This window comes from Scatophagus argus, chromosome 21 (genome assembly GCF_020382885.2).
Source record: "Scatophagus argus isolate fScaArg1 chromosome 21, fScaArg1.pri, whole genome shotgun sequence".
NCBI lineage: Eukaryota > Metazoa > Chordata > Actinopteri > Scatophagidae > Scatophagus > Scatophagus argus.
This window is the reverse complement of record NC_058513.1, coordinates 9,373,930-9,397,272: the sequence shown is the minus strand read 5'-3', so window position 1 is coordinate 9,397,272 and position 23,343 is coordinate 9,373,930. Positions and strand designations below refer to the sequence as shown.

The window sequence follows — 23,343 nt, the reverse complement described above, 5'->3', positions numbered from 1 at the left end:
CTTATGAAGTCCATATCACAAAACAGATATTGCAGGTCACACTTTTTTAGATTACACTTTTACCTTTACGCTTTAAATAAAAGTGTAATTAATTAGTAGAAGTGGAATAATTATGTCTCAGATGGACTTGAATTGTAATGAATTCCACTGTATGTATTCTCTCAACTCAATGAGTACCTGGCAAAAAGAAAAGAAAAGAAAAAAAAAAGGGGTAGCAGTATTTGCTTTGGGAAATGTCAAAAGACTCTAAAGATGAAATCCATGTTAATTGTGTATATGTTTTTAAATAATGATAAAATGCTGGGTTAGCTTTAAAGGTATTTCGGAAAATATACAATCATGGAGTCTGCAGCACACAAATAGTAAGCAGCAGCCACACTCGTATCATAAAACTAAAGATGCCACACAAGGCAGATGAGTGGACAGAGCATACAGACTGTGAGGGTTCACGTACAGAAACAAAGCACAGCAGTGACTTACTTGGCATTTTGATGTGCATCCTTCACCACCACAAGTTACAGACCGACACGACACTGAACTCTGACAGTCTTTTTCCTTTGTTAAGCAATAATACTCGTTAATAATGATTTCTCTCCCAGTAACATGTGGGACATTGATCCTCTCGGTTATCTACATACCTCAGAAGTCTAGTACTTTTATCAGTCTGAATACTGCTTTATCTGTAGCACTACTAAAATTTTCATGTAACAGAATATCCTTTGAAGATTTCTTGTTATTTGGCATAAAAATACAGAGAGTTGAGCCGGAGAAATCTAAAGCTTGTTCTTATTTTAACTGTGCTGTATGTTCAAGCTATACTCCTTTTCCCTCATTCTCTTCCTCTTTTTGCAAATGTTCATAGTGCATTGTTAAGAGAAAAACCTTAAAAGATGATTCTCTTTCTGTGACCCTCTCTCAGCCCAGACGTCTGCCTTTCCTCTCTCTCTCTCTCTCTCTCTCAGTCTCTCCTCACAGCTTCTGTCTCCCTGTCCTAACATTCATTAAACTCATATGACCTCCAGGTGGGGGGCGTATGCAGTGTCACTGCACCGCCTCCGATGCCCTTCTTGTCATCATTCCAGCCAGCAGCTCATTCCTGTGGCTTCACACACACACAGGTGATCGTCTATCCGGTCGTCACTGTGAGCGGCAACTCTCTATATGGTACACATGGGTCCTAATTAGGCCTGAGGGCTGCAGAGGAGCAATCCCCAAGAACAAGCATCAGCCAGACTCTGATTAGACTCTGCGAGTGAACGGCTCTCCAGAGATTGCTTGCAGGTCAAAACTCTCTCTCTTTCGCTCTCTCTCTCTCTCTCTCTCTCACACACACACACATACACACACACTCTGCTTTCTTTTCAAATATGAATTCCCTCTGGAACCTGCACATGCAAATCACGAAATCCTTTGCATTTTGGAGCGGTATGACGTGACCTATTTGCACTTAAACTAATGAGGTGCTTGTTAAGCTTAATGAGTATTTGTATAAGCTCGAACTGAAGCTCTTGTTTTTATGAGGCATTACAACTAAATGAACCAGTTCAAATAGATCCCTAAACAAGGTTATGCTTAATGCGTTGAATGTTTGGATTACATTTTTAATCAAAAGATTTGTCCTATATAATACACTTCACATCAGTTCATCCCATGTGGAGGAGCCTGGTAATTATTTAATGCCCAAAATACCTGAAGGAGTTGAAGGCATCAGCTAAGCGCTAGTTATTGCTAAGATAAGACTTCACACATATTGCTCTTTTTTATCTTTCATACTCCTTAAAGACTTATAGAAAGAGGCTTAGGCTCTGGATAATTTTCGAACGTTGTGATCTGATATTGATTAATGCTTAAAGCAGCAATATTGTGTTGTTGTTGTTGTTGTTGTTTTACAGAAGGGGTGAAAATCAAAACAGAAAAGGCCTACTTTTCTCTAAAGCACAGAAAAATAACAGACTGAAAGTGTGCAGATGTCACAACGATGTTCTTCATGCTCATAATGTAGAATCCCTGCTGGTTAATGTAGCTTCAAACATCCACCCTTTTGGATTTTTAATGAACTTAGAAGTAAGATAGAAGCAGTGGCAAAGGATTATTTCAAATGGAATCCCTGAAACGATAATATTGCCCATTTTTACATGTTTGATTCTTAACAATGTGAAAGCAATATTTAATGCATACCTACAGGAAGATTCATTTTACATGTGTGCCCTATATATAAGCTGCACCCAATTAAAATAGTATATATTCACACAGCATTCCTCGTCCCTTACTCAGGACGTTCACATGCGATACAGAGGGTTCGCTGCTATCCAAGTGAGACAGCAGCTGACACTGCAGAGGCAGAGATTCAGCAGTGCACCTCATTCAGTCCTAACGCTTCAGAATAGTTTAACTTCTGCAGCCGACAGGATGTCCCAGTGGTCGAAATCACCAGTGGCTTAGGAGCCAAATTAAAATGAAGTGCTGACAACTGTGGCACAGTCTCAAGTACATAATGATACATGTTCTACAACTATTTGCAGACCAATGTTGGAACTGCAGTCTGTAGGGATGACATTTAATAAGTGTGTGCATGTGAAGTGCTCTATTAAGCCTAAGAACGAAGTCAGGGAAGCGAAGCAAAATGTAAGTCTAAATGTTGGCCATGTTAGCGCATGTAATGCTTTGACAAAACATATATGAATATATATATATATGTTGTTGGGTTTTGTTTGTGTTTTTTTTTTCTTTGAATCCATGTTGCAAATCACAAGCCACCTCCCCATCCCTTTTATCTCGTCCCCAGCTGAGAGTGAGAGGAAGATGGCAAAGATGTAAAATTTTGTTGGGCACATGCGCTTTCATGATTTAGAAGTGTGAAATTCTGCAGAGTCCTCCAAATTAGAAACAGTTGTTCTGTGCCATCTCCTTGTTGTTGCATCCGTTTGTCAGACGAGCGAGCGACGAGAGTCTGTTTTCTGTGGAGTGGCTAAAGTGAGGTAGAAAACTGATTAGATTGGAGGAGTAGTCAGACCTCAGCATCTCTCTCACCAGGAGATGTGTTCTAATTAGAGTGCGTGCCTCATGTCTCACTGCGGAGAATAACAAGCCTCATCCTAAGGCTGCCTCCAGATGAACCTCACATCCGCAGAAAACCAAAACACATCTGATGCATCAGCAACCCCTGGACTCCAGACCACACCTGAGTCGACATGCAGTGCATTAGGATTTTGATGGGGGTTTACATCCCGTGGCAGCGCTCTCCTAGCAGGAAGCCTTGTAAAGCTGGAACAACAATGAGGAGAAGCCAGGTAGAGCTGCTCAGCTTCCTGTTCCTAATGCCCAAACACTTCTTTCATGTAATGAACACATCTTCAAACCTCAAAATGGAAAATTATATCAGCAGGGCAGCCATTGCTATACTGCATTTTTTTTCTCTTGGGTTGGGTTGGGTTTCATTTTTAACATATGGAGCAATTTTTAAAAATGAGGGACAAACTGAACCTGGATGATGATCTGAGGTGATGAAGAGGATTCAAGCAGCAGAATGATCCTGTATAAACCTGCTGCACTGGGTGAAGCTATTCTAAATTACACATCAGTCTTGGTTTGTTGTGCAAATGTCTTCACACATCTCACACCTGTGAAATAAGGGTAAGAACAATTGCCATATGGGAAAGCATGAGAGCAAGCAGACAAATTTGATTTGAAAGCTCTGTTTGAAAGCCTTCGTAAAATATGGTCAGAAAGACTTAATATTGCCCTTCTTAGGGTCTGTAGGTCTACATTTATTAATCTGCTAGTATTTCTGATTGAATGACTATCTTGTCATTCGATCAGAATGTTTGTTCAAATATTGAACTTGACTACTAAAAGGCCAGTCTTAACCATTTATCAAGGCAACATAAGGTAGTATTTAGTACTTCTTGAAATAATCCTGCAAGTTCTGTCCTTCACTTAAATTGAAATTGCACTCTATCAACAATACATTCTTTGTTGTGGCCATAAACATCAATGCACACACAAACACACATGCACAAACTGGTCCAGCCTCCCCATGCGGCTTGTCTCAGATTGGATGTCAGATGCTGGAGACAGCTGCACTCATCACAGCTTTTACGAATACATTACCTTTTATGTTCATCCAAACACTGATTTATCTTCCTCGGAAAATCAAAGAGGACAGAAATTCACTCTGCAGTCCTCTTGGAAATTGGAACTTTCAAAAACTGTGCTGTTCGTAAGACAAATATCTGCAGCTAAAATGACTGCAAATCTTTCAGCTGGGTGATAATTCAAACCAAATCTTTGACAGAGTGCATGTGCAGATGTTTGTGCTTGCATTTTTTATTTATTTATTTATTTTTTTAAGCTGAGATGGCTTATGAAATATCAAAGTGTGTTTTTTGCCTCCATGAAACTGCAACATCAAAGACTTTCCTCTTCTCCCTCAAGAACCCAAGAAGCCTGAAGTTTTTTTTTTACCCATGCAGCCTCGCCTGTCTTCTGTCTCTGCACTGCTCAAAAGGCAAAAGCCTCTAATGATACAAGATACGTGATGAAGAGATTGCTGCCAACAAAACGTGGAGAAAAAAAAAAACATTTTGGGTGATGATTGACATCTATCTTCTTATTATTCCTGTGATGTTCGTCCAGACACACTGATGCCAGAAACTGTGGCCTCACACTTTGGCTGATGCAGCAATCTGGTGATATGCGTCTCTCTGCTTGCCAACCACCTGGCTGGAAGAAGCATAATCAACCTCTCAGTCAATCACTCCTCGCACAGCCAATGGTGTAGGATGAGTGTCAGAGAAAGTGAGGCAGACATGCGCTGGCTGTATGTCCAACTTTGACACTTCACACCTTGCTCTCTAGCATCCTGATGAGTCCTCTGTGTTGGCAAGGCCTTGGGATTCCAGTTACACACTTCTGTGCATTATGGAGGAGAAATGAATGTGCAGCGCGTGGGAGAAATGTGGCTGTCTGATCTCAGACATTTTATAAGTTAAGGTTTTAAGTACATCTTCTGCCATCCTAAGCTGTAACGGTACTTTTTTGGCCGAGATGTCAGTGGATGAATACTGAGGAAAATTTGAGGACCATTTTATAATTACAATTACGCATTTCTGATGCATTCAAAAATGCCTTTGGGACCACAGATGACTCTTGACAGACACTATGAGGACTAAGCCCGACAGTTTACGGATCTTGCCTCTGGTCTGCCAACAACCACACGGGCTTCTTGGGTGTTAAAGTTGTTTTCAAGGCAACTCTCACTGTTCAGGGGTTACGTAATTCAACCGTGGATGTCCCACATGACACGTCATGTATATTGCATTGCCTAAAAAGCAGCTCTCTCTCCGACTGCACTCAAGGCTCGCTAGATTTTTCATCTCCAATTAAAAGGGAACTAAAGTGCTGCATCACTGGACTCAAGAGAAGAGAAATAATTGACATGCTCTGAAACAAGTGAATAATTGAATTTGTTTTTCATTCAGTGGAGAGAAAGAAAAAGCTAGCACTGAGAGATTAAGTTATGTGTTGCTCGGCATGATGGTAAAATTCTCCATAGATGATAAATTGAATAGAGATAAAGTGAAAATATTAAGAGTTCAGAGTTTAAAGTACTTTTACCAACAGTAACTGAAAGATAATGAGAGAAATCAGGAGATTCCAAAAGATACCAAAACTTGGTTGCTATTTTGAGCCATTTAAGTGGACAGGTAGGCTGATACTGTATCCTTTAAAGTAATTAGAAATACCAGCTGGGGAGTGATCAACTGAACCAGAGCTGCTGAGAAACACAAACAACAAAAACAAAACAAAAAAAAAAACAAACAAAAAAAAGGCACTGATTTTCTTCAGCCCAAGTTACCTTTAGCTTCACACTTCCAATTAATAACTGTTTACAAAAGTGCAAATATTATGTTGAATATCAGGACTTCCAATGCAAATGAATGTATCTTCAGTGCTGAAACGATGTGAATTGATAGTAATCTAGTGCTAGTATGTGTAGCAAAAAGTTCAAAGCCTGCAAATGTAACTACTTGTATACTGTAACATTTATCTAAAGCCTGCTAACATTAGCCACCATAAGCTACTGATCAAACCAGACCAAGTGAGGCTGCAGCAGTGAAACTGTGTTAAAATGAGGTGCCTTTAATGCTTAAATAATTTTCTTCAGTAAGAGAATGAATATGCTGTTTCTGCTCTCAGAAGTTACACAGTCTTTAAGACGTTTTAAATTTCTCATTTTCTTGAATGAAATTGAGTGAATGATGTCATCTCATGATGGTCAATCTTTTGCACTTGTTCTAAAAAAAGCTAAAAAGAAAAATATCAAATCTTTTTTAAATGTCTTTATTAATGTAAGTTAATTTAATTTGGCTTCTAAAGGCACTTCAGAATGCTGTCTGATCTATAAATACCAACACATCTGACTTGAAGAGTTTTCATCTCAGCTGCTACCTCCTGCTTTTTCAAGGTTTGTACTTACCTGCTAGTCTCACACCTTTTTGTGTGTGTTTTATGTCAGGGTGTTTTTTTTACATCTCAGAGTCCTTTGGATCGTCTGTCTGTGGTGTTTCCAGATGACGCAAAGTTCTGTTGACAGGAAGCCAACTGTAAAATATCAACATGTAAAAATATCACAGGGTGGACACAATATCATAGAGACCTGCACATTATAGATCTTCATTCAGGTAGGATTTCAACTCTGTGGTAATTTTTGGCTGTATGCCAGGGTGTGTGTGTGTTCATTGCATCAAATTATGTAAGATAATGTGTAGTGGTGTTTATAATATTGTGACCACCCTCAGTTCGCCTACACCCCAGTATTCACTACGTTAAACCATCCAAACAGTGAGCAGAGGAAAAAGTGAAAAGTAATGATGAAGATCCTGCTCATCACCCTCTCCTGTCCAGGGACAGAGTGTTTCAAAATGGAGACTTAGCTGCAGCACCAAGGATTGAATTTGGCCACAGGAGATAGTGAGGTTGGAATGATCAATAACTTTAGATTGCCTTTCTACAATGCATCAAGGACATTAATGTAGCAAAAGGAAAACATGTAAACTACTTCAGCACGCTTGATGCATTATGTTTAGGAGTCAAGAGGGGTAATGTCACGGTTTTGTGCGGTAAACCCAGATAAAAGTTGCTGGATTCTCCACTGAGGTCTCTCTAATGATGTTCTCTTGGAACTGATACAACTGGCAAATGATTATTGATTTCAGCAGCAGAGGAGGCTGGCTCCTTTACAGAACGATCTTGTGCCGGGTTGCAGTCTGTGGATTTTCTAATTACATTCATACATGCATGTTAATTGATCACCCTCTCATTTTCTTTAGAATACAAAACCAAATGCTAATTTCTGAAAAATAGTATGTGACACGGAGCCATCCCGATGCCTATGAAGAGGAGCGTGTTGTAGCCCCATCACACCACAGGCAATTTTTAAAATTTCATCACTTCCCAAACTGCACCAGAGGTGAGAAGTGAGAGGGTGAAAATGTAATTCCCCAAACCACTGACTGTTGTACAAAATTACAAGAACAGAAAGACAAAGAGGCAGCATTAACTCTTAATATGCCCAGCCTTGGGCCAAACTAATAAAACCACAATCGAATCAGTTCTAAATAAATGATGGCGCTGTAGTTTAATAACATATGATCTCCCTCACCGGCAGCATTGAATTTGACACACTATACATCTTCATAATCCCACAAGTTCACATTGAAGGGCGTTTCTCAGGGACAAATTCACACTGAGTATTTCTTTATTTCCCCGTCTCATTATTTCTGTCTGCTGAGTTGTGTTGGGCAAACACTGAGCTCCACCAAGTGGAGAAAATTAGAAATGTAGAAAGAAATGTCCCAAAAGGTGACTACGCAAAAACCACCGATGCAACGCAAATCACCCAAAGCCAAATGTGTCAACAAAATGTTACTTAATGACATCATTTTATTTTGTTGTGTTTACTTTTTGCTTCCATTACTAAATCAGTTAATCAGTGCCAACGTACACTGCAACCCCCTATGAAAGATTAACACAGTGCATTCACAGTTCAAAAACACGACACACACAATCAAAGTCCAATCACTCTCATGCTTTTAGTAGAATAAATCACTCCACACAGCAATCTCTTATATTTATACCTCCCTTTAATTTTGTCAGACTTTCACTTATGTTGATGTGACACACATATGTCAGTTTATATACTGCATGTGATTGATGTAACAGCACAGTATTAACACATTGTAGCCACCAGGCACTCAAGATAATCATTTCTTTTATTCTGCATCGTGTGCCAGAGAGCTACATGGAGTAGCTCATGGCCCAGCTACCTGGATTAGTGATGAACACCCATCCCTGACTGTGACACTGACATTCAGTAAATCTCTGAATTCTGATGGGTGTTATTTCAACTGCCACTATGAAATTTGTTTTCATCGGAATTACTGGTACAAAATACATTAATGATGCCTTCCAGAGCAGTCTTTCACAGTGAAATCAAGATATCAGTGTGTTGTAGGTCTGAGGTTTGATTATACAAGAATCAAATTAAAAATATCAAATTGCACATCATCACTTATTTTCAGACAAAAGCAGAAGACAGCCTGGTCATAAAGGTTGAGTTCAGAGTTTGATCGTGAAACGTCTTGACCTACCCCATCAAATTATATTCATTAGGCCTACATATACATTTATATAATAAGCCTGTCATTAGTTCTTGTGTAAAACACTACTGTCCTCAGACCAGTGTCATTTTAATTTCTCAGCTTTCACAGAAGATCTGGAAAAACTTCTAACACGTTCGCTCTGAATCTCAAACTATTACAGATGATAAATGAAAGTTGTACCACAACTTTTAAAACTGCAGCAATGTTATGTTGCCAAAGCCATATAAAAAAGTCTCCTGTTAAAAGCTGTTACAGGTTGGAAAATGTGAGGAAAAAAGTGAGACAAATGAATACAATACAGAAAACATTCATTTGCAACCGAGTTGATTTACTTTGAGGGGGTGAATGAGCAATACTTATCATTCATACAAAATGTATATTACTTTGAAGAAATGTGCAAACAAAGCTTTAAGAAGGGATGCCGTAACATGCTCTCTGATGCTGGCATTTGGAAAAATATACAGTTAGAAATATATACACATCCAAGAGTAGCACGTCTACATACTCAATGTGGGCATTAGCAAGAATCTGTTTGCATAGTTAAGTGCATGCATAAGCAATTCTTCATGCAACATCTGTCATATACTTCATGAGTGGTGATCTTTTACTCAGTCTATGTCGGTGCGCTCATTGTTGATCTACTCTGTAATGCGAGCTAAAAATGTGCACAAGCTGTGACGTCGCGCGTGAAGACAGAAGAGGGGCTGACTCACGACATACTCAAATATATACTCAAACATACCATAGTGCTCTGTGTGCATGTATGGTGTTTCAATGAAGGCATCCCAGCTGTGTTTGAATATGTTGCCTGTGTGCGTAGTGACTTTTTACATTAACCCTGTGTTCATCTGAGAGGAATGTTTGGAGATGTCTGGCAGTCTGAAGAAGTTGAGCTCCATGAGGAACGTGGGCACCGCAGTTAAAGGGATAGTTTGGGGGTTTTTTCACATGGGGTTGTATGAGGTACCATTGTCAGAGTATTAGCAGTAGGTGGTGGTCAGGAGAAGCAGGAGTACCATTGCAGGAAGCTAAGCAATGTACTGCTGTGGAAGGGAGGAAAGAAGCAAAATCTATTTTAGCCACCTTAAATAGCCCCAAGTAAGAAAAAAAAAGTCGATGTAAGGTTAAGTGTGTGCAATATTTGGAATATTTTCATTGTTTTGCCTTTCTATAAACGGCCTTAATACCCCATCTATGCTTTGTTCAAAGCTGCCAAACTCCTTTAACATGAACGGTCATTTCACCTCACAGAACACTGGAGTTTAAGGTCTACTGCTGCCTTGATCAATTAGTTTGCTTTGTGTTACTGTCTTAAAGGGTTACTTCAGATTGCCACACTCAGAGAGTGCCGTAAGGCACTGAAAATATTATAAATATAGCAAACAATTAAACTGATATTGATTTCTTTTTCTAGGTGGCTAAAATGCATTTAATCTTTTCAGCAGTACGTTGCTTAGCTTCACACACTGGTACTCTTAGCACTTCTCCAAACTGGAGGTGTGCTCGCGACCGTTGTCCACAGTGGGTAATACACTGATAACAGAAAAGTGGCACAGTACAATCCCACTTAAAAAACTGAACTATCTCTTTAAGTGTTGGTATCAGCAGCTGAAGGGCAGAGGTGGTGACAGGTGAGGAGGTCTGAGGGGTAACAGGTTATTACCAGCAAATAAAACACAAACACTGAAGAACTATTACAAACCGAGGTCTCCAGACATTTAACACCAACGACACATGCTTCATTCCTGCACTTCTCTTCGGCCTCTCAATGTCAGTCTTGATTTTGGCTTCGCAAAAATACTTCTTCAAGGCTGTCGCACAATTACTACATCAAGGAGCATATGTAAACAGCAGTTCAGGTTAAATAGGCTTAAATTGTGTTTTACTTGAAATTACATTTTCAGTGCTTAATAAATATTAAAATTGATTTACAAATTTACCAACACCTGCAGTTATACAATTTAGATTAAATAGTTTGATTATCTGAGGCACTGATGTTTGTGGTTGACATATGGCTCTCAATATTGAAGGAGAGCTGTACATAAAGATTTCTGTAAATAATTCAGTGTTTCACTGCATCAGCATGTTAAAAATTGCCAGTAAACTTCCTTTGGTGACTGAGTAGTCCATGTTTGATGTTATCTCAAAAGTTTCCACCATTATATCTGCCATCCATCTTGTGCAAAGTCACTTTTACTTTCACCTCCTACTGAGATGTACTTCTCTCGACTATGCTACAGACAGAACAAGGCAATAATGTCAAGACATGTGCAGTCCATGCTTATTTACAATACATTATAATATTCCTCAAAATCAATGCAATCCATACAAAGTGCTTTGTTAAAATCCATTCCTAAATAATTATCTAACAATGTGGACAGTAAGTGTCCAGTATGGCAGCTGGTATCCAGTAACCACTGAAAAGCTACAAGTGCTTTAAAGATGTTTGTCAGACACTTAGTCTAGTTTGATGGTTAAACACCTCAGAGCTGCACTAGAGAGATTGTTATCAGGCCTTTAAGATAATGTCATTTGGCCCTCTGGCTAGTTTGTGTAGAGTTGATGGGGATCTTCCGTGACTGTATTGTCTTTTTAACTGGATCTTTCTTTGAAGGGTCTTTCGTATTGGCAGGGGACTGGGTAGTTGTTTCTGCTCCAGAAAGCTTGGACTTCGTGGAGGGCAGCAGTGATTGTTTAGCTGCAGCAGACCCCTTAGAGGACTCCTTGTCTTTGCCTGTGCTCACATTAGTCTGAGCCTCTGAGGCCACATTCTGGGGTTTCTTGGTGGCTCCGTGTGTTACTACTTCTTTGGCTGCATCCCCAACTCCATCCTCTAGACATCCTTTAGCTTCTCCCACTCCTGCTTTCCCACTGTCAGTTGACTTACGGGTTTCTTTGGGCCTCAGAGCAGTTTTAAAAAAGGACAAACCTTTCTCTTCTGTCTTACTGTTCCTTTGAGGTCCTCTTGATGGTGGGGTTGCGTTTGCAGTGGAAACACCCACACTGGAGGATCTCAGGCTTGTCATAGAGGAGCTACTGCTTGAGCTTCGGCCCACAGCCTTGTTCTCTGCAACACGGCCCGGCCTGCCCTCTGCTCTACTTGCAGCACTCGACCTGGAGGGAGGGCCTCCAGAATTAACCTTCCTCTCTGAGACCACACTGGCCCGTGAGGATTCACGGCTAGTGCTCCTATCTGCTGCTCTAGTCCTTCCTGAGGCTGAGCTTTTCTCGCCTCCCCCTCTCGGTGATGTCCTTCTCTGAGGGTGTGAGCTTTGCAGTCCTGGAGAACCACTCTTCCTCTGCTGGGCAGAGTCAGGATGTAATACCTCTGGGGTTTGCGATGACCCTTTCTTGGAGGGGGTTGCTGTTCGTGAGGATGCAGCTTTGCTAGTTTTAGGCGGTCCATCACTTTTATCCTTGGGGTTTGATGTTGATGCTGCATTCTTGGTCTGTGTTCGAGATGGTACCTTATCAAGGGCTGGTGAAGCAGGAGACAGAGAGCTAGATGATGTTGAGGAGGTGGCAGGACGCTTCTTGGGGCTCCTTTCACTTTCTAACCCGGTCTTTGCTGAGGTCCTTTTAACACCAGTGTTATCTGAAGCCCCATTTCTTTGTTTCAGCTCCCTTGCCGCTGCCCCGTGTCCAGGACTGACTTGCTCAGCAGCAATGACTGCATTGTTGTTATCCCCAGCCTGGATGGAGCCCCTCTGCTCTGCTTGTGTCACAGACTTGGAATGAACGTGTTCTATCAGCCTCTTACTGCCTGGATTACTGTCCAAAGCTGCAAGGGACAACTTACCCCCTGATAATTTTTCTGACTTAGGTGAGCCAGTAAAACAGGAGGTTGACAGCTTGCTATCAACCACCTCTCCTATCCTCTCCAGTGTTGGGGAAGAGGAGTGAGATTCCAGGGAGAAGCGTGAAGGTGAGTTGGAACGGAGTTGGAGTTTAGCAGAGTGGGACCAGGATGGTTTAGTGCCATTTTCACTGAGCACAAGCGGGCTGGCAATGGAAGATCTTGATGAGAATGTTTGTCGTTGCATGCCTCTTACTACTGGTCGGCTTGATAAGCCTGAATGGTAGAAAAACAAGAAACAAGAAAATATTCATGCTTGTCACCTTTGAAGCAATAAAAAAAGGCAGAATTAGTGTGTATTTAAAAGAGTCTCTCACCATCATCCTCACTCCGTTCACCAGCGAACTCAGCTGACTCAGAGAGGGAGGCCAGTGAGGTGCGTCTGGAGGAGCCAGATGAGGCTTGGCTGGGTGGACGGCTACCCATCAGCCGACTAATCCAGTGCTCACACAGAGAGGAACTGGTGGACCCTGAAGTCCCAAACAGACAGTGGTCGAACGTGTATAATGTATTTCATACAGGGATAGTTAAAATTGCTCAAGAGATTGCAGGAGCTAATATCAATAAAAATTACCTCCCACAGAACTGTTGGCAGACCAAGATGGAATTGTGGCACGTCTTTGATAAAACAAGATGTAGCCAGTCTGCTTGCAGACATCATCTTCAGATATGGGATGAACATCGCTGTCATCAAAGCAATACCACTGTCCATCAATGGAGTTCTTGCAGTGAGCTAGAGAAACACAACACAATAGAACATTATTTATATCTTGGAGAGCTTTTATTAAAGACAATCAGTTCTCCAACAATCACAGGCCACTGGTTATCGCCCACTGATGATGCTCTGTTACCTGTGTAATGTCCTCCCTGCATGGTGCCGTGATGGTTACACACTGCATACAGGTCATAAAGGTAGTCCTCCGGGTCACGGCCCATCCCGTAAGGCCGTCTCCATGGTGACCAGTGGGAGGGGAGACTCCAACTACTCTGGCTCCTCTTCACCATATGGGGTGCCATATCCATGCCTGTGAGCGGGAACTTCACCATGTTCTGCAACTTCATTCTTCGATCACCATCCTGATCATGCAACACATTTATGGCATTTAATTGAAGGCATGTTCCTTTACAAGCGGGTTTCTACACAGTAATATGAAGACTGTCTACAATGATACCTGTCTGAAGCGTTTCAGGTGAAGTATGAGGATATCCGGCAGGGTCCACAGACTGAGCTTGATGCTGCCCTGTTGAAGCTGCTTACAGTGTGGACATCGCCATGCATCATCAGGAGCAAGCTAAAGTTAATGAGAAAAAAATGTGTTATCAACTAAACCCATGTTCTCTTGTTTTTTTGTTTTTTTCTTCCTGTTTTTTTTAACTTGCTTACATGTTTATGTTTTACTTTAATAAAGGCATGAATTGATGCCATTTTGAATTGATGCCACAATATTATAAAATAAGGATCAAAAAGAGCGGAAACTGTCAGTGATTGTTGGCAACCAGCAAAGAATAAAGCAAATAACAAAAACTCTTTTTAATCTCATGAGTGGTATTCGCAGCACTACTGCAGCCTACATGATGGCATGTCTCAGCCTACCTGTTCCTCTTTGGTGTACAGCTGAAAGCACTGGGCTAGAGAGCAGGTCTGAGGCTGCTGGTGTTGCTCCTTTACTTGACGCACACTTTCAGCATCTGGGATGTATTCGTCCTCGGTCCTTTTGAACAGGCTGTGGAGGGAAGACCACAGCACAAGTCACAGAGGTACCACACAGACTTTCAAAAGAAAACTATACTATACGTCTTTGTGTTCAAACACACAGCTTTGATGGGAGACATCACACATCTTCCCTGAGCTTCATAAAGTGTGTGTGTGTGTGTGTGTGTATGATCAGTGCTTCAGTCTCACTTACTAGTCTTTTGTCTCTTTGTCCCATTCAACAACAATTTTGACATGAGGCGGCCCTCCAGGACCGCAAGACTTGAATGCCCTGTTGAAAATTAGATTAAGAGAGCCCCACATTATATTTTATATATATATATTTAGCTGATACTCATATGCAGTATTACAATAGTACAGAATGAACAGAGGAGTAAATTTCAATTTCAATTTCAATTGTAGACTGTCATCACAAGCCACTGCTATGAATGTAAGTGTATTTATATGTAAAAAAGAAAAAAAGAAGTACAAACATAGCATCAGGGAAAAAAATAATCTCATCATGACTTTGGAGGTGACCACGTCTTCCGAAATTGCACATTGAATTCTAGATGGTCTCGTGTGTTGAGCCCATAAAGCTTGATGAGATACAATAACTGGACATTTAAAATTTAAGTTCTGGTAAACCAGCTTTATATTCTGTTTGTTTCTTCACAAAGTTTCTTCATTCTCCTCATTTAAAAAAATCCATGCAACAACCACAGCGCTCAACACATTCTTAGAAGAAAATCTATAAAACCAGACAAGCTATTAGAGATCTCAGGAGATATTTTAACATCAGTACCACTGAAGGGTCGGCCTACATACTGTAGCTCTTCAATCAATTTGAAGTGGACTGAACACACTGTGGGGCTTATATAATGACTATTCAAGTATGGTAACATCCCCCCCTGGTGGTGATAAGTGACTTTACCTCTCCACAGAGGGGTGGCAGAGCGGCTGCTCCTCCTGAGGCAAGAGATACGTGATCCCAACCACACCTACCACACGCAAAGTGAAGGGTCCTACCTACAGCCCGTCAAGGAGAAGACATTTAAAAACACGTAGACGGAATTAAAAGATCGCTAAAATCAAAGAGTCCGGCAGATGTCATGAGTATGTACCTGCACAAAGACTCCAGGGCGCAAAAGATGCCGCATCTTCTCCAAGATCTCTTTTTGAAGTACATCCCACGTTACCGTACGCTCCAAATACAGAATGAACGGATTACCAAACCTGCAGGGATCACAAAAAGAAAATGGTTTCACCTGCATCTTTGGGACAACGATTTAAAACTTTACCTTTACGTGTTGTTTAATACCTGCGTCCTTGCTGTCCGGCACAGGCTCTGTTACACACCAACAAGACAATCTTCTCAGCTTGTCCACTGTTTTTATTGGGACTCTGGGGTGGAGTTGTAGGCTCTTGTATTTGTGTAGATATCCTATTATTATCTGTGCCATACTTCAGGTTGTTCTGGTTGAGATTTGCATGTGGGCTTCCTGTAATTAACAACACAAAATATAAAGTTAAAAACAAGAAATTAAAAAAAAAAAGTAACAATGTACTTGTAATCTGCTTCAAAAGTCAATCCAACATGCTGGTCAATGTGTGTAGTAGCTCAGTGAATAAAGCACTTATCTAATATTAGTCCATTTCTAATCCAATCTCGACTCCTACTGGCATAATAAGACAAATGGCAAAACTAATTTCTGTGGAATAAACAGGATGTCGTACCGCCTCGCTTGGAGCGGATCTGGTCTGGTCTGAATAGCTCAGGTGTCTCGAAGGCAAAGATGGAGTCGCTCTCCTGAATGATCTCAAGGTCGTCGTCGTCGTCGCAGAAGGAGCGATGAAAGCCGTCATAGTACATTTCAGTGAGGACGATCTGAACGGACAATCAAAAGCAGGGTGTGGTTTGCATTAATTCATTCAATTGATGAAAATGAGAGAAAAACATAATCCACCAGGTAGTAACACAAGTGCTTCCAAATATCAAAATACAGTCTATGTATATGGATATTTAAAAAGCACTGATGATGTGTTTTGAAGTGCTCAAATCTCAAATCTCAAATCAACAGAGATGATTCTTGTATCCCACAAGACAAATCAAATACAAATTTTTAAAAAATTCTCTCATGGCTCACTGAAAACATTGCCTCACCATCCAGTTTCCTCAGAATAGCACTTTGACACGCTAACGGCCTTAAAAAGGGAAGTTTCTAATAAGACAGCACCTGTTGGGCAGGGATCTTAGTCTCTTGGGCCACAGCTTGTCTCAGCCTGGATACGGTGCCAGAGAGAGGCACCGCCACCCCGACCCTCATGCAGTGGGAGCACTTTCCTTGGTACACCACTGTCACATAGAGTGGCCTGCAACACAGACAGACTGAAATTAATTGGCTGTTTCATAACTATGGCTGGACTGACGCTTCAGAAATAGACAGCATCTTCTAATTTTAGCTTTCTCCTGTCAAATCTTTGTTTGTGTTTGTCTGGATTTGGTTTGACACTCTTTGTGGTCACACTGGATCTTGTCTCATTGCATTTTTGGATTCAGGGATGTTTTTTTTTTTTTTTTTTTTTTAGTCTGATAGAAATTGTCTTACTCATAAATTAGATACACAGGCACCTTACCGTGTGTGAGGTACAGGGATTGGCAGTGAGATGCAGAGGAAAGGATCAAAGGTGTTGCTCTGTTTCTGGCAGTGAGGACAAGTCAGGGAGGACCTACGCAGAGACACAATGAGAATAATAAGGTGCAGCTGCAATAGAGTATCACTTTAAGGAAATAGCTCAGGGTCTCGTGTTCTTGCAGAAAGTTAAATGAGAAAATTGATATCACTCTCATGTCTGCACACTACAGTAGAGTATATGAGCAGCAGGTTAGCTTTGTCAGCTGGAGAAAAGGGGAAAACAAAAGGCCTGGCTCCATCCACCGGTACTCAAACATCTTACCATAAATTTCAAAGCTTGATAGTTGACATTATATAACTCATTTGTTTAATCGGTACAAACAAGATTTATGTCCTGCCTGCCAAACTCACAGTGATGACAAGCCCCAAAAAAACCAAACCGTGTCGTTTTTACGCCTCGTGCAAATTAAACAAAAGTATATATACCACGCTGAAGACCATTAGAGGAGATAGATTTTTGATAGAAGTTGAATATCTCACCTGTATTGTGCCTGAAACAACTCCTGCACAAAAGAGCCAGGTGCTGGTAGTGGAGATCCTTCTGGGGCATTTTCTTCTTCTACAGGAGGCTGGAAAAGTAAGTAAACAGTGAACAAGGATTTGGCAGAGAAGTATAATATAATGTATGTTAAATAACAGTCACCATTAGTACCGGTTTATTGCAAAGTCTGCTTTATTACAATATTGATCAGGTGGGGTAACTTTGCATCATAAAAACACTGATTTAATTTCCAACATAAAATAATCTAAATCTGACATCTAACTGTGTTCTAAGTTGCTGTTTACCTTCCTGGGGGCTCTGATGTCTGGGTGGGCAATATGGTTGAGGTCTTCATGAACTCTATCCAGCAACCAGAGGAGGAATTCCTGGGCATCATGCTGGGAGTTACCCTTGAACTGAAGGGCGCTCTTGGACACCACATTCTGCAGGACAGGACAGCGGGACAAACAAATAATGGTTTAAGTGGACTTGCTCCTAAAACATTCAGTACCATTTCTTTTCAGAGACCATTGCCTCTTCATAAAATATTCAGTATGTTTGGCCAGAATGTTCATGATCAGCACAATCCTAAAGGTCAGCAGAGGTGTGGGTGATGGTGGGATGCAGGCACAGGGAAGCTTTTTAAAACCAGAACACAGGCTGAAAATCGACAGCTTAACCTCACTGACAGTTAGCTATAGGAGATGACAACAGTGTGTGCTCTACAGAGCCATCGAGGCTGGCAGCTGTAAAGTCACCTCCGCTGGCTATCAAATGTCACACAAGGTCAAAGATATGAGGGCACCGTGCACTGTGCGCTTTCCCAGCTGGTCCCATGGGACGTTCTTCCTCATTTTGAAGCCATTACCACGGCAGCGGCAGCATTTTGTACAAATAAAAAGCTCTCCTTCCTTCTGTGGCCACAGAGCTCCTCTTTAAGAAAATGTCTGTTGATGAAAGTGAAATGCAGATTATGTATTCTTCCTCTTTCCCGAAACCATGACCTGGTTAATCACGATGATCCACAGACCTTGTTGTGGGCAGTTTCATGTAGGAACTATGTCCGTTCCCTATTACTGTGCAGAAGGAAGTGTGCACCTACTCATGGGTGAGAGACTAGCTAACAGAAAGACAAGTCAAGTCCTTATATTACAAAACAATAAGGCAGCATGTTTCTAATGGGATAATATTTTCTTTCTTGGAATTGGTTGGCAGTTTAGGTCCTTTTAAAGCCTGTAGAAGCTGATATCCAAATACATGACTGTCTTGAAGTTTCTATGAGAACTTAAATGTTTTATAGTTAATATGCTTTTTTGTGGGCATGTATGTGTGTGTTTTGGCTCAACATCCGGGATGGGGATGCTTGAATTTACAAATGTGACAGGCAGTGAAATGTCACGCATTCACATAAAGGAAATACTGTACACCATTATCACAATGAAACCTCCCCACAGAGAAACGATGGCTTTTGTCTCATGCAGATCATTTGAGAGGAGGATGATCAAAAAGTTGCTAACTTTTCTATCTGACGCCCTTGTAAATACAGGTTGATATTCTGAAATGTACTGTATGGTATGTATGTATATATTAATTACTAAAAAACTAATTGCGTGAAATGTATCATCCAATATCCCTACGATTTTGTTTAAATATTCTATCAGTCATTGACTTTATTTACCTTGTGTTGTTTACAGGCTACCACCATTTGTGGGATTTGTTTTACCATCAGTCACTTTGTCAATTCAAGCATCACTCTTCACAAATGGTGAATGTCTCCTGTTATCATTTATGAGAGTTTGCAGATCGTAGCTCTTGGGCAGGCTGGGTGGTGTACAGCAACACAATCCTCAAACCAATTGCTTCTGAGAGTGAAACTGACTCTAAAACACATTGGAAAATTCCCCCGTGTTATCATTAAGGATGCCTTCGTAATGATCTTTAAGTGCTCTCAGTTTAGGCTCAGATTGTGGTCTGAGACAAGAGACACAAAACGTCACACGAGCGAGCTGAGCTCTAATGTATATAACCACAGAAACAGTATGTTCTGCAGACGCTCATTTGGCTGCATTTAAGGTTGGAGAGAAAAGCCTAATTTCTTCCTGTTTTGTTTACGCCATACAAATACTACACTTACTGTGATATTTGGAGAGAAAGGTTCTAACATTTCTACTGTGTGTACTCAAAAACAAAAAAAGATAGACGCTATTAACAAGCGACAGTTTGGGATGATACCACCAAAATAAATCGCCATCAGTTTTTGGATATACTGACAGGATTCTTAGTTTGACATAAATACTAAATTTCACATATATTCTTTACCAAAGTGCCTGATGGTCTGAGTTAGCACTTCATTTCCCTACTGAGTTAAACATATTCAAGGCCTCTCACTCTGAAGAGAATAATCTATATCCAATCAGACAGTTTGTACTCTGGCTGGCAACCAAAGTAGAAAAGAAAAAATGCACAGAAATAGTAACACTGTCAAGAATAAGCAATGCGCTGTGTGGCCCTGTTCAGTTTAGTCCCTCTATTTATTTTGAGCTTTTGAAAGAACAAAATAGGTTATCGTAGGGAGAGAAAAAAAAAGACCCACAAAATAAAGTATTTCTGCGGCGAAAGAACAAACCTTTGTGATTGTGACAGGCAAACTTTTCAGTACTGGGACAAAGGTTTATGAGATGAAAAGATGAAAAAGCGAACGAGGTGTGGGGCAGACAATAGAGGAGTTTAAAAAAAACAAAAAAAAACTTTTGAGAGTTTTATTACAGCTCAAATCTAAGACTAGGCTGACCCACTGAAAGAAAGAAGTGAGAAATAATAGTCCAGGAACACTGACTCGGTCTGTTTTGTCAGGATTTATCCTCCTTCAAAAGGGCTGACTATAAGTGCAGATATTACATAAACTTCATAACTGTGAGCTGAATGGCATCTGATTCAGACATAACCTTGTTTTTTCACATATACAATACAGAATAAAATAAATTTTGCATCAGAGAACAGCCTGACAAGAAGTAGGCTACATACTGCTCCCGAGCCCGTGTTGCTGAGGCCGGAGCACATCACTGCAGCTAACTCTGTCTAACAAATGAAGGGATTTCATAATAACAGGTAGACTCAAACTCATATTGTTGCACTCACAAGTGAGGCCAAAGCATCTGCTTTTGGTGTTCTAGGTGTCAGTGGTGAGAGAACACAGAAAAAGTGAGCCATTAACCCTGAGGTGCTGCTGTTTACCCCGTAAGGCCAGCAGTAACTACTCTTTTTGTGACTTTACTCTTATTTTAAAAATCAGACATAAGATAATCACTCAGGAAACAAAATAAAAAAATACATACAAACAAAAATAGCATTTTCACACAAGGCTCCTGATGGCAAACAGAAATTCTCACCTGATATTTCAGTTTGTTACAAATTCCTCTCTGAGTATTAATAGAGATCAGGGACATTAAAGGTAAATGGAAACTTTATTCTTCTCATGTAAATGGATCTAGGTCAGTATGGACTAAAACCCAAAATATAAATATATGTATATTTTATGTCTTTGTTGCCTACTTTTGATCCAGATCAACCAGCTCTGAGACCCTGGACCCCTGCATGGCGCACAGCTTACCTTGAAGTCTCTGCTGTGCTGAGGGGTGTACTCGAAGGTCCACAGAGCCCGAACCAGACCGGACAGCTGCTCGGTAACCTCCCCCGCCTCCTGCTGCTGGTTCCCCTTCTTCAGCACCAGCACCCCGTTGGACTTGGCCTTGTCGTTGCTGCTGCCGGTCGTCTCGCCGACTCTGAACTGCTCCAAAGCCAGGTACTCAGCAAAGAGCTCAGTGTTGCTCAGGCACTGCAAGATAGCGTTCATGAAGCAGGTGTTGCCGTGGTTCTTGAGTCCGGCAACACCTGGCACTTTGTCCCCAAATGGGAAACCCCCACAGTCGCTGTCGTCAGACGGGAGTGACCCCCCGGTGGTGGTCGGGATCGAAGTTGCGTCGTCCTTCTCGTCCTCGGTGGCCTGCTCGTCGGTACCGAAATGAGACAGAGTCGACAGAGTCCGGAGAACTCTGTTCATAAAGCTCCCCACGGAGCGGACCGAGCTCCTGCGGAAGAGTTTTTTACTGAAGGATTTCTTCTCCTTATTACTGACAACTGTCGACATGGTCACTCTAATGGCTTCCCCAGCCTTTTTATGCTTCAATTCCAGAAAGGAGCCCCCCCTTTTTTTTCATGGCATCGCCTCATCCCTAAATCCACTGACAGCTCCTCCACTTTATGTTGTTCTACCCAAGGCCTGGGCATATTTCACAGAAATATAAAGGCCTGGCAGTTCTGGGGGATCATATGGAGACAGCAGCATCAAATCATCCCACTTGCAACACCGCATCGGATTGCGTAAACAGCCTCCTCGGAGAGCCTCTTTCAGGGCGATTTACATGAACGCTCGGGGTAGTCCCGCACCAGCCAGCAGCCATCATCTCTAGCGGTCTGTCCGGTGACATAACATCACCTGTGTCGTTGTTAGGACACAAAAGCAAGGCGCCGTGGTTGGGTATCAGTGGACACAATGTAGCCTATAATCAAATCCACCTTTCCTCAATTAATCTGAGAGTGTCGAGCGGAATTTCTCATCATTTATTAAAGAAACCGCAGCTCCACCCTATTAAAGGTATTCCTTCACCTCCGGTCATCAGGTCCACGTAGAGAGCTACACGGCCTGGTGATATTTAGGGGACGCCTTCCCTAAATCGCCTCCACGGTGTGAGAACTCTGGGCAGGAGCTCCGACAAACTGAGGAACACCCCGAGCGGAACGGCACAGCCCGCCGCTCCCTCGCGTTTGGCCGCCGTTGAGCATCTCTTCGTGCGCCAGACGTGAGAGCTGCAGGTTTAGATTCTCCCCTGTCCCAAAAGTTTTTTATTTCCTTTTTCTAACAGGCTGCTTGTCTCACTCTCCGCTCGCCTTAAATTCTCCGCCGGATGGGATTCTCTGGGAGGCCGCTTCTCCCGTCTCCATCATCATCTGTAGGCACCGACACTGCAGGCAGGGCGGTAACGGCTGACGTCAGGGCCGAGCGCTGGTCCATGTTGAGGGAGAGCAGGTAGAGCGCCATGTGATGCTGGATGATCCCCCATCCCCGGCGCTGGACACTGACGAGCGCCAGTTGGGTTATCACATCATTAACATAAAAATCAGAGGAGTAATTCTCTCTGTTTTGTGTGTGTGTATGTGTGGGGGGGGGTGTCTAAAAAAACCCGGAGGAACTATTTTAAACCTACAAGACACTTACGAGACGGGATAATACCGTGAGTATGACAATAATATAAACACACAGTATAAACTGTAAACACACAAGAAATTTGTGCAAAAGACTTTAAATATGAGCTGCAACTAATTCATATGTTGATTAGCTTCAAATCTGTTGGGAATTTATACATCCCACCTATTTGGTGCTGTAACTATAACTTACACCATATGGACAAAAGTGTTGGGGCACCTGACCATTACACCAGCAGGTACTTTAATGACATTGTATTCTAAATACACACACAGCTTTGCAGCTATAACAGCTTCCTCTCTTCTGGGAAGGCTTTCCACAAGATTTTGGAGTGTTTCTGTGGGAATTTCTGCCCACTCACGCAGTAAAGCATTTGTGTGGTCCTTCAACAGGGCCTTCAACAAACTCATGCTACAAAGTTGGACGCATTAGCATTGTCCAAAATGTCTTGGTATGCTGAAGCATTAAGATTTCCCTTCACTGGGAGTAAGGAGCCGAGCCCAAACCCTGAAAAACAGCCCCACACCACACCTTGACCCAATCGTAAAGAGGGAATACTTTTGTATATATTGTGTATTTTCATCATCACTCTGTGCACTGATAATATTATAACAGCCATCACTGTTACCTATAGTCAAAGTCGACATCTTCAAATTGGTTTCATCTGACCAACAGTCTAAAACCCAACAGT

At 41.6% G+C, this 23,343-nt stretch overlaps 1 protein-coding gene across 1 annotated transcript; it reads right to left on the bottom strand.

The window, feature by feature from the left end:
• Nucleotides 1-8,093: 8,093 nt before the first annotated feature.
• Nucleotides 8,094-22,501, bottom strand: LOC124053067 (ubiquitin carboxyl-terminal hydrolase 31-like). The gene is made up of 16 exons (XM_046378032.1): nucleotides 21,000-22,501; nucleotides 17,695-17,832; nucleotides 17,389-17,477; nucleotides 16,850-16,942; nucleotides 16,450-16,585; nucleotides 15,950-16,100; nucleotides 15,534-15,714; nucleotides 15,337-15,448; nucleotides 15,147-15,241; nucleotides 14,427-14,504; nucleotides 14,114-14,243; nucleotides 13,692-13,811; nucleotides 13,371-13,596; nucleotides 13,094-13,252; nucleotides 12,837-12,989; nucleotides 8,094-12,735 (listed from the first exon to the last, which is right to left on the bottom strand). Exons 1-16 carry the CDS (start codon nucleotides 21,534-21,536, stop codon nucleotides 11,192-11,194), a joined length of 3,942 nt encoding a protein of 1,313 aa, XP_046233988.1. The 5' UTR covers nucleotides 21,537-22,501; the 3' UTR covers nucleotides 8,094-11,191.
• Between the last annotated feature and the right edge of the window lie 842 nt (nucleotides 22,502-23,343).

Coding starts and splice junctions, on each gene's coding strand:
- LOC124053067 (XM_046378032.1), bottom strand. CDS start 21,536: ATGTCGACAGTTGTCAGTAATAAGGAGAAGAAATCCTTCAGTAAAAAA. Junction 16,586..16,849: donor ATCCCTGTACCTCACACACG/GTAAGGTGCCTG, acceptor TCTGTGTTGCAG/GCCACTCTATGTGACAGTGG. Junction 12,736..12,836: donor TGAACGGAGTGAGGATGATG/GTGAGAGACTCT, acceptor TCTACCATTCAG/GCTTATCAAGCCGACCAGTA.